The 11,081-nt window shown below is 49.3% G+C and overlaps 1 protein-coding gene across 3 annotated transcripts in view; it reads right to left on the reverse strand.

Moving 5' to 3' along the window:
• The window catches only part of LOC144823426 (uncharacterized), a 36,416-nt gene extending 32,533 nt beyond the window's left edge, over nucleotides 1-3,883 (reverse strand). The window contains exons 1-3 of one of the 3 annotated variants that reach the window (XM_078681929.1): nucleotides 3,709-3,883; nucleotides 3,442-3,585; nucleotides 1,211-1,391 (exon numbers count right to left, since the gene is read on the reverse strand). In XM_078681929.1, the coding sequence (XP_078538055.1) occupies nucleotides 1,211-1,391; nucleotides 3,442-3,473 (213 nt within the window). In that variant the 5' untranslated portion in view covers nucleotides 3,474-3,585; nucleotides 3,709-3,883. Of the gene's footprint in view, nucleotides 1-1,210; nucleotides 1,392-3,441; nucleotides 3,614-3,708 lie in introns of all 3 variants that reach the window. The other 2 variants (XM_078681928.1, XR_013608791.1) reach the window with 2 other exon arrangements.
• Between the last annotated feature and the right edge of the window lie 7,198 nt (nucleotides 3,884-11,081).

Raw genomic sequence — 11,081 nt, forward strand, 5'->3', positions numbered from 1 at the left:
CTTGGTGTCAAATGGCATTTGCTGGCCATTTCTATTATTTCAGAGCTCACATTGGCGCATTTCGTTATTTACTGCTGTGAGACATTTCATTATATACTGCTGTGAGTCATGAACAGGTACCATTAATGTAAGCTAATGTACTTTTGAAGTATGATTTTAAATGTATTTATTAAATTAGCTTTGTGCTTCCTGTCAAGGCTTAGGGTTAGCATTATCCTTGGGGGTTAGGGCTAATTTGTTTTAGGGGAATTTTAGGGTTAGGATTATAGTTATGGGATGCAGTTGGATGTAGGGTTAGTATTAGGTTTAGGGTTACCATTAATCCCAGTGTAAGTGGACAGGACACATTTTCGATTAAGGATTAGAGGTAAATTTATGGTTAGAAATGAGATTTATCATGGAGTGAACTTTGGATTTAGGCTCAGGGATAAGGTTAGTGGTATGCAGTGCTTAATTTAAGCCAATGGTTGCAGGTGAGGCCCACTAAGCTCTTTTTTTCACCATCAGACTTTGACCCAAGACAAAAGAATAGCAGTCAAGAAGGAACAAGTGAAAGACATACAATTGGGGACAAATGGAAAAAGCAGAGATGAAAAGGACCCCACAAGCGTGAGATAAAGGGGAAGGGAGAGTATTCTTTTTATAAAAAAAGGTCGTAGATTAAATAAAGTCCAGAAAAGCCTTGTTAGTCAGCATTTAATAGCAGCACCAGAAGGCTTCTCAGAAAAAATGTGACACCCAACATTTGTTCTTTTATACATTAAGCACTAGTGGTAGGCTTAAGTTAGCATTAAACTTGGTTTCAGTGTATAGGGTAAACATAAGGTTTATGTTTAGAATTGGCTCATTTATTAATATTTTATAAGACTTTTCAGAACTTCAGTAATATTAATTTTGTTTTTAGGTATGTATATTTCAGAATTTTGTTTTCAGTGGAATTGTTTAGGTATTATATTTTAGGTATAGCTGTAAGGTTTCTGTAACATGAGCTGGTGCTCTGTTGTCTAAGACTGTGAAATCTGTGTAACCTGAGGGAGGGCTCTGCTGTCTACGTATCATGATTGGAAAATATGTGTAACATTTGACCATGTCAAATTTCTTTCACATGATTAGTCTTTAACTCCAGAGGCTGGAGCAGGTGAGAAACACTAGACAGTATTTTATCAGTGCTGTGCCTATCTTCTCTTGTCGGGTTTAGAGTTTTTCTTACCAGTCTCGAGGTGTTGGGACGGTTCCGGGCTTTGGTTCTTGTAAATCCTGGTTTGGCCGAGATAGGGGCGACCCCTTCCGGTAGCCACGGTTCTGCCGACAATGCAGCCAGTGCCCTCCAGAAGGAATCCCGAGAGAAAAACCCCAGAGGGAAATAACCTCTGATGTTGATGATGAGACTCCTGGAATGAAGGAGAAGACAAGGAGCCAGAAAACACTGGAAGACCAGGAGCCCAAAAAGGAACCAGGAGAAGACAGGAAGACAAGCTGGAGCAGAAGCGCAAGGGGAAAAATAAGTGCCAACGGTAGGAAGGAATCGCCAAAAGAGGAGCCAAGGAACAAACAGGAGTGAGGACACACCAGGAGGAGCCAACAGGAGCGAGGACACACCAGCAGGAACAAGGAGTGTTGCAACGCAAGGAAGGGAAGGTTATGATCCCTTAAATACAGAAAAAACAGGAAGCTACATACAGGAAGTGACATACATGAACAGGAAGTGACATACAGGAACAGGAAGTGACAAAACAGGAAGGAGAGGTGTCATTATCTTGGCTAGGGAAAAGAGTGAAGTGCATTACAGAAAGATCACCATGTTAGGAAGGTAAGTAACCCTCCCTTATTGCCTTCTGGGAGCAAGGTGAAGAGGACACCCACACCAGGTGAGTGTAATGTTCACGGTGCCTCAGGAAGCAGATGGGCTGCAGTGCAAGTATGCGGCGTGCCCGAAAACCAACAGGCGTCGCTGGTGCTTTCCGCAACAGCGTTGAAATTGCCACAGTGGGCCGCAATGATGTATCGCGGCGCCCTCAAAGAGGAGGGAGGGGCGCAGCGGGTTGCACCGCAGCCAGCAAACAGGACACAGGTAGCGCCACGGGTCGCGAGTCGGCCTACGGCATAACATCTCTTCACCGTCTCAGGGACCTAGGGGCATATTTATCATTCAGTTGCATCACCCTTACACCACACAATGGGGAGCAAGTAAGGGGCAACTACTAAGTAAAACTTATCAGGCCACGCAAGGCCACCATGCGTGACCCTGCATGGCTTGATAAATCTAGAGTAACGCAAAGCAGCTCAAATTACTGCGTTGCTTTACTCTGCGGCAGGGAGACTTTCCATGTGTGGAGCGTAGGTGTTCCCACACATCCACCCATTGATTTGTGCACATTCCCAGATTTACCATTACTGGTAGACCTGGGAATGTGTCAAAATGCTAGGCCTCCACAGGGGAGGCATAACGCGGGGAAATATCTTTATTTCTTCTCGTACTTTCCTCTTTCTATGTTTGCTTAAAAAAAGGAAAATGCCTCAGAGGTTTGTTTTTGTGCAGGAAGATACACCTTCCTGCACAAAAACAATCCTGTCTGCAACGCAGGCACCCTTGGGGCCTGAGAAATACCTTTATTTCTCCTCGTACTTTCCTCTTGCTATGTTTGCATAGAAAAAGGAAAATGCCTCAGAGGATTGTTTGAGCGCCAGCGCAAGGAAAGGACAGGAATGCACCATAGAATGTTAAATACGGGGCATTCCTTCCCTTTTCCTTTCACGCAGAGGAGCGCAATGCAGTAAAGTGGTTTTCTGTGCTGCATAGAAGTTTGATAAATCTCCCTTAGTGTTGATTGCTTGCAGAAAGATCTAGTGCAAAGATGACATGTGGCTGCTTTGCACACCCTGTCCTCAAGCAGCAAGAACTTATCTGAAGCAATGTGTTGAAATGTGGCACCTTTCTGTTACCTTTTGTGGTGGCACCCTAAGGCATATGTCTCCAGTGCTGGCCATGTAGCACTGGCCCAGGGCCGGACTGGGCATAGCAGGCACCGGGCAATCCCCTGGTGCGCCGCACGGGTGGGGGCCGGTTTTGGGCCCCTGGGGGGACGTTTTTATTACAGGGCTGTTTTTGCAGTATAGCCCCGGCAAAGAGCTCGGAAGCACCTCCAACCCCCCCGAGTGGGGTTGGGGGGGGGACGAGCACTATGCTAGGGCCAGTTGTGGTTCCCAGTCCGGCCCTGCACTGGCCCAAAGTTCAGCAACCACTCTCCTAGTTTCCATGGTTCTGCAGTGGTAGCTGTGGTCGAGCAGTGAGGCTTACTCACAGGAGGTGACTAAGGGATGGACAATCGTTTGCACATGGAGTAAAGATTCGTCTCCAACATTGGAATGTATTTCAAAAGTTATACTTCTTTTTTTTCTCGGCAGTTTTATATAGCGCAAACTCGACCCAAAGTGCTTTACCTGAGCTCCAGTTGTGTTACACAAGGACACATTCAGTTGTTATGCACGGGGAGATTAAGTGATTTGCCCAGTCACAGGATGTTGAGCGCCCCTTCCGAGACTCGAACCCGGTTCTCCAGCTTCAAGGTCAACCGCTCTAGCCATCTTTAATAGCATAACATCAGTAAAACAGCTGAAAGCAAAGAATGGCGAAAACAAGTGCCTTGCACTGACAATTGCCGAGATGTGTCCCTAAGAAGCAATTCCAGAAATCGGTTTGCTGCTTACCACTTTCAAAGTTCATCAGCACCACCCATCTGCCACTGGCCCTCGCCGCTCAGCCCTGGCACCTCAAACCTAGCACAACCATAGCTCCTTATTCGAGACAAGCCTGGCCCCTGGGCTGTGTCGGCGCGGGGTGCGTGAGGCATCAGCTCTCTGCCTCCTGCTTCTCAGCCTGAGCCCTGACTCATCCGCCCTGGCGCGCACCCAGAATATCAGCACTGCCCCCTCGGCCCTGGCACAGCCCTTGGACACAGGCTGCCGCTCAGCCCCCGCGCCTCCTCCTGCTCCCAGCTGGCACCTCGCGGGCGCTGCATCGACCCTCGGTCCTCGTCACGGAGAAGCGTCGCAGCCTCACTCTGGCACAGCCCTTTCACACCAACCCTGACACATGCTGTCAAAATCACCAACGGCGCTATCCTCGTGCCGCTCTTGCTGCCCCATTTCGGCACCACCCCGAATACTCCGGCTTGGGCTTGACTCTTCGGACCTGGCACACCCTTAGATCCTGGCACAACCCTGGCAGCTCGCCACGCCCTGCCTTTCCAGAGTGTCGCAGGCACCACTGACTCGGGGAAGGAGAAAAGCATTACTCCGTCAACACTGTGCCACGTGTTTTCGCACACAAGCAGGAGAGGCTGGGAGAGGGGGCGAGACTACAGACAAAAATAGAGGTGTGAAGAGATGAGAGAAACTGGAGAGGCGGGGGGCTGCAGTGGGGGGCTTGGGGGCAGGCAGAGACACAGCACGAGACATCTATAGAGGGAAGGGACGTGAGGAAGAAACAGAGAATATAAACAGGGGGTTCCAGATGTTGTATTGCGTATGAATACCACAGGCCGATTCCTAGGCCTCACATCCTGGCGTGTTCCCAGGGCCCCGCCAGGAATGAATGCACAGAGGGGTCCGGGCCTCGCCTCTTTATTGCAAGACCCCCAGCACGTGACAGCCGTCACCATGAATGTGTCTGTGCAAGGGGTTTACTGAAAACACCCCTCCCGAACACACATATTGAGACCACCCAGCTCCCAACATCACATTCATAGTTAACCCTGAGAGAACAAAACAGTGCACACAACTAAACAAACCTGGAACGAAAATACACCAAAATAGAACAAGCATTGAAAATGCAATAGGTCTCGCAATAGAAGAGTTTAACATTTTTCGTGTTGCAAATGGATGAGTGGCGTTGCGTGTGTGAGTGGCGTTGCGTGTGTGAGTGGCGTTGCGTGTGTGAGTGGCGTTGCGTGTGTGAGTGGCGTTGCGTGTGTGAGTGGCGTTGCGTGTGTGAGTGGCGTTGCGTGTGTGAGTGGCGTTGCGTGTGTGAGTGGCGCTGCGTGGGTGAGTGGCGTTGCGTGGGTGAGTGGCGTTGCGTGGGTGAGTGGCGCTGCATGTGTGAGTGGCGTTGCATGTGTGAGTGGCATTGCATGTGTGAGTGGCGTTGCATGTGTGAGTGGCGTTGCGTGTGTGAGTGGCGTTGCGTGTGTGAGTGGCGTTGCGTGTGTGAGTGGCGTTGCTTGTGTGAGTGGCGTTGCGTGGTTGAGTGGCGTTGCGTGGTTGAGTGGCGTTGCGTGGTTGAGTGGCGTTGCGTGGTTGAGTGGCGTTGCGTGGTTGAGTGGCGTTGCGTGGTTGAGTGGCGTTGCGTGGTTGAGTGGCGTTGCATGTGTGAGTGGCGTTGCATGTGTGAGTGGCGTTGCATGTGTGAGTGGCGTTGCATGTGTGAGTGGCGTTGCATGTGTGAGTGGCGTTGCATGGGCAGTAGTTTCTAGCTTTGTGCGGTAAAGCTTTGTGCCTATATGGGGCCTTGATGTCCAATTGGACCGGAAATTGGCAGGCTGCATGTGCTTATCTGCCATTAATTCCTCATTTCTGTAAATCCCCTTGGGACGAGATACTATTGCCCAGTAAGTGCCCCGCTATCAGGATAAGTGGCTGCCCCCTGGGGTTGGGCTGAGGGCCCTTCCTTCTCCTTTTGTCACAGCACAGCTAGAGAGTGCGCTGTGAAGAGCTGAGAATGGGGCATTGCTGCTGTGCTTTATTGCAGCCATATAACTGTCTCCGAAAACAAGAGGTGACGGACCAACACGGGGTGGGGGAAGGGAGAGGTAGAATGAGATGAGCGGACGTTGTTCTAAATAGATTGAAGAGTCGTGGTTTCCTCTGAAGGCACCGGGGCACATGTTCAATGCTGAGTGGAAGGAGGGAGCACATGGAGCGAGGAGAGAAGAGGGAGGGAGGGGGTCACGGGGAGCTATGGGGAATGCTATGCTGACATTTTTAACACCACAGACACGCATAAAAAAAAGCCATTAACAAAAATAAGCTGTGTTTTAGGAAGGAAGAAGGCTGTTTGTGAGGGTGCACGTGTGATTGTGCAGTGTGGGCTTGCATGTGTGTTTGGTATGGAAATGCAATGTATGCATATGAGACTGCATGTATGAATGTGCATGTTTATAGAAATGTGAGTGCGTGTCTATTTGCATGTATGTAATTATTTAGGCACCTGTGCTCATGCATGGGCCTGTGCCTTGATGTGCGCATTCCCACGCATGTGAGTATTATTGAAGGTCTGTTTGCGTACAAATATGTGGTGTACCTTTGTACAAGATTATCCTTGTTAATTTTCATACCGTCAAATAGCATATTAAACTATCTGAAGGTTCTTCTCTATTGGCCCCGGGATAATGTTATTCTTTATAACACCATTCTGACAAGCAACCTGCTGATTGTGCGTGCAAGATATTGGGGAAATCCGAACGGCATAACGAAAGAAGGGGCTCCCGCAAGAAACATAATGAAGTCAGACTGCCATTGGAATTTCTTATTTTGCAGAAAGAATGCCCTAAATCTGCTGCTTATTTCTGCAATACAAAGATGCACATCCCAGTGGTGCGTGCGCGCGAACACACAAAATGTTAAAAATGCCATGCAATGCCACATTTCCATTAGTGAACTGCGGGCCTTCTTAAAAGGAAAGAAAAGACCCGGTGGGGGGGGAGGGACGAGGGGGAAGATGACAGAATGAGAGATTGGGAGCTAATGAAACAAGCATTGGCGGTCCCTTTCAAGTGAAAGCGGGATGTAATTAGGGGGGAGGAGAAGTCTGGGCAGGCAGGATGACTCAGGGGAGGGGGCGGAGCGGGGAGAGCGGCATGTGGATTGTACAACAGACGGAGGGCATTGCTGTGGGGAGGGGGTGTAGGAGAAATGCACAAGGCGGGCAGGGGAGGGGGCGGAGCGGGGAGAGCGGCATGTGGGTGTTAAGAAGCCGGGCCTTTGAAGTGAAGCTAAGCTTCACTTCAAAAGGTGTCGGAGGAATGCGGCTGACGGTGATTGCGGCTGTGCACGCGCTTTTAAGCTCAATGCACATGCGCATTGAGCTTAAAAGTCACGGGCACTGCAAGGAATCGCCACGATTCCTTGCTTCTTAGTTAAAAGTTGTTTAAGCCGCAATAGGCTCGCAAGCTCGATGCGCATGCGCATCGACAGGCGAGACCTAAAAACATCAATACACAAAAACCCAATTTCTGTTAATAACTGCAGGAAGTCTTTTGGTCCGAGCTCATCTCCCGGTGCTGGTCATATGCCTATCAGGATCAATTTACCACAAAATCTTTGACTCTTGTGGAGCCAACTGGACGTGGTCTGAGATGATATCTAGTCATCCCCTTATAGCGAACCATCGGACTGTCCTCGACCCTCTATTCCCATCTGAGAGACTCCTCCAGAGGCACCTTCCTCTAAGTCGCCTATGGTGTCAACTCCATGGGATCTGGAAATCTGGGAACCAGATCCCAAGCGTCTACCTTGGATGAACGTCCAGTGGAAGTTTCAGTAGGCAGTCGTGACTGGAATGGCTCACGGGCGGGAGGGTGTTCGCGGGTGGAAGGGGAGTACAGGCGAGTGGTCGCGTGGGGAGGGGGGTTAAATAATAATTAAAAAACGTACCTTTCCCAGGTCCCGCATTTTCCAAGGCCCGGCTCCGGGTTCCTGCTTTCCTGCCTCAGGAACAGGAAGCAGGCAGCCTCCCTCCCCTAAGCCAATCACAATGCTGCAATGGCAGCATTGTGATTGGCTGGGACGACGACCGCACAGGTGTCTACGGGGAGGCCATTTTCTCCATGTAGAGGGAAAATGGAGAGTGCGCATGACTAGTTTGGTCAGCTCCAGAGGGCCGGCCAAACAGTCAGGGCCCGCAACATTGGGCTAGCCACTCCTCCCCTGCCCTCAAGCAGGACCGCCTGCCCCCAACCAAACCCTTCTTCTGCATTCTCGCAGTGTGAGAAGAAGAAACATAAAATGGTATTTATATTACCATTTTATGTTTCTGCTTCTCCCACTGCGAGAAAGCAGTGGGCAATGCTCCTCCGCCCACATGGAGGAGCCACCCTTATCGGTAGGACCTCCCATGGGACCCAGCAGAGTGAGTTCGCCAACTCCAGTATCCTCCTCATGGAAAGACCGATGATCAATGTCCCTCATCTAGCCTTGTGGCAGGTACTGTTTGAAGAAACCTACATTCCTGGTGACAGTGTCATCTCCTTTTCTAGCTGTGATCATTGCTCCATGAATAGCTCTGACCCGCCATGGATCAATCTCAAACGGGAGCCAAAATCTGCTTCCCGGATGTCAATCCCAGAAAAGTATCAGATCACCAACATGCATATGTTTTGGCCAGACCCTCTGCTTTACGGATATCTTGTCATTCTGGACTTTATGTTGGCGCAAGGTTTCTGCCACACCATCTGTGGCCGCCGACAGCTCCACAAGGTGAGGAATAATGTCACCCACCATCCTATTCATACACAGAGTACTGGGGCTCACTGTTGTCATGGTATGCGGCGTAAGCCTGTACACCTCATAGGTATGAATACAGGGCACATTCCATAATCTGACCATCACCTAGCACAATCTGTATGACTTTATTTAGCAGGCATATGAAGCGTTCAGCCTCTCCATTAGCCTGAGGTCGTCTATGAGTGATCCTCCGGTGAACTATACCTCTGGACTTCAGATACTCCACAAATTCTTGGCTGTATAACGGGGTCCCATTGTAAGCTCGGAGTTTACTCAACAACCAATGGGTAGCAATGAAATTCTTTAAAAGGGGTAATGTCTGACTAGTATTCGTGGATTCAAGGATTTCAACCTCAGGATACCCTGGAAAGTCATCAATTATGACCAGCATGTGTCAGCCACCAGGCAAGCTTCCAAAATCAACACTAGCTCTGTGCTATGGAAGAGGGGTAATGTCTTCCGTGAGAAGGGGAGCAGGTGGATCAGCTAGGCCAGTAGCCTGAGAGCAGGCAGTAGCGCAGGTTTGCTCAACCCTTTCATCAAGTCCAGGGAACCAAACCTTGCACGAGTAAGGCTTTCATTTTGACCACCCCTTAGAGAGCCCTTTGGGCTTGGTCCACCACTTGCAGTTGCAACTGCCCATATATCACCAACCAGGGTCCTTTAAACAAACAGCCTTCTGGAGACACCACCAGCTCATGAAAGACATGGTGTAGCGGCAATATTGTCTGTAGTGCCTCAGCAGTCTCGTGGGACACGTTTTATGTCAGCATCTTCCAGTTACCAGTGTCCACAGCCGACTAAGCCACCTGGAGACATTTAATGGCGTCGGCTCTAGTGGCATCCACAATCTCATCCAGTGAAATTGGTGAATGATAAATCCTTTCTATGACAAACTTAACAACTTTCACAGCATCATATTCCTCACAGATTGTGGCCGGCCTCACATGTCTAGAGAGATAGTCTGCAGGACTTTGTGTCCCCGGCCGATATTCCATGGAGAAACGGTACTCCTGCAACTTGAGAATCTGTTTCTTGATTCTCGGAGGGGGGTTGGAGGAGGAGCCAGCAAAAAGAGGAAGAAGTGGTTTGTGGTCCGTATGTACTGCATATGGGTGGCCATAGAGATATATATGAAAATGTCTACATCCCCAATGGGTGGCTGTGGCTTTCTTCTCAATGTGAGAGTATTGTTCTTCTGTGTCTGTCAAGGCACGACTAGCATATGCTATGGGAAACCATTCACCATTGTCCTGCTGTTGCAACAGTGCAGCCCCCAGGCCAGTAGAGCTAGCATTGACAGAGAGCTCCATGTTGTGGCAAGGGACGAAATAGACTAATGGAGTGTGTTCCAAGAGGGCCTGTTTAGTCACTTCAAATGCCTCACCCTGATAGGGCCCCCATGTTAGTACTGCATTCGTCTTTGTCAACTCTAGGAGAGGGCTAGTGAGGGTGGTTACGTTCTGAATAAACCAACTTCAGTATGTCACCATCCCTAGAAAACTGCATACCCCTGTGAGACTGGTGGGAGCTGGGGCTGACTGAATGTCCTTGACCTTTGCAGGATCTGGCATGACTCCATGCTCAGAAAATGATATCCAAATAATCAGATCTCTCTCTGAAGGAATACACATTTCTCCTGATGGAGGGTGTGCCCATTATATGACAGTCAGCAAAACGTTGCCCTGAACCTGTCAACGTGTTCTTCGAGGGAGGGGTATGTACCAACATTTAATTGTTGACATTAATGACACCTGGAACCCCCAGATGGTATTCTGAAACGCTTCAGCAGCACCGGATACTCCAAAACTGAGGTGTTTGTATCTCCTCAAACCCACATGAGTGGAAAGGTAGTGCTTGCTGTGGCTTTGGGCACTAGCATCAGTTGATATCTGACCCTTAAGTCCATGTTTGAGAACAACTTCGAGCCTGTGACTTCGGCCAAGTTATCGTCTACCGTGGGTATCAAATGTCTCTCGCGCCTAATCACAATGTTGGTAAGGAGCATGTTGACACAAATTCTAACCTTCCTAGGGATGCTTGAGTTTCCGGACCACTACTATGGGGGATACTCAGGCAGTTAGGCTGTCGACTTTCTTGTTAATGTCAGCTTGTTCCAGTTTTTGCAGCTCTTCTTCAACCTTAGGGTGTAGGTGAAATGCCACCCGTTGATGCCAAAGGGCTACTGGTTGGATATAATGATCAATGTGGAGGTGTATCATACGGCCCTTGAGAGACCCAATGGCTTCAAACAACAGTCCAAACTCAGCCAGCAGGGCATCAACATTCAATTAGTGTACACTAAATGGAAACAACACTAGCTGGAGGCACTTTCCTGTCTTGCAACTGATCAGCATCCCAATACCTGCTTTTGTGACATACACTTTGACTTGTGTTTTTTGGCTCCCATGGGTAACATCCGTTTTGAAGATGCCTGCCAGTGGGAGGGGCGATGCTGAGCTAAAAGCATATACCTGTGTTGACCTTGGTCGTAGAACAGGTTGCTTCGGGAGAATCTGGAGTACTGTCTGTGCTAGGCTATTGATGGAGGCACCCATGTCGATCAGAGCTGGGATTTGGTG

The sequence above is a fragment of the Lissotriton helveticus genome, chromosome 3_1 (genome assembly GCF_964261635.1).
Source record: "Lissotriton helveticus chromosome 3_1, aLisHel1.1, whole genome shotgun sequence".
In the NCBI taxonomy this organism is placed as follows: Eukaryota; Metazoa; Chordata; class Amphibia; order Caudata; family Salamandridae; genus Lissotriton; species Lissotriton helveticus.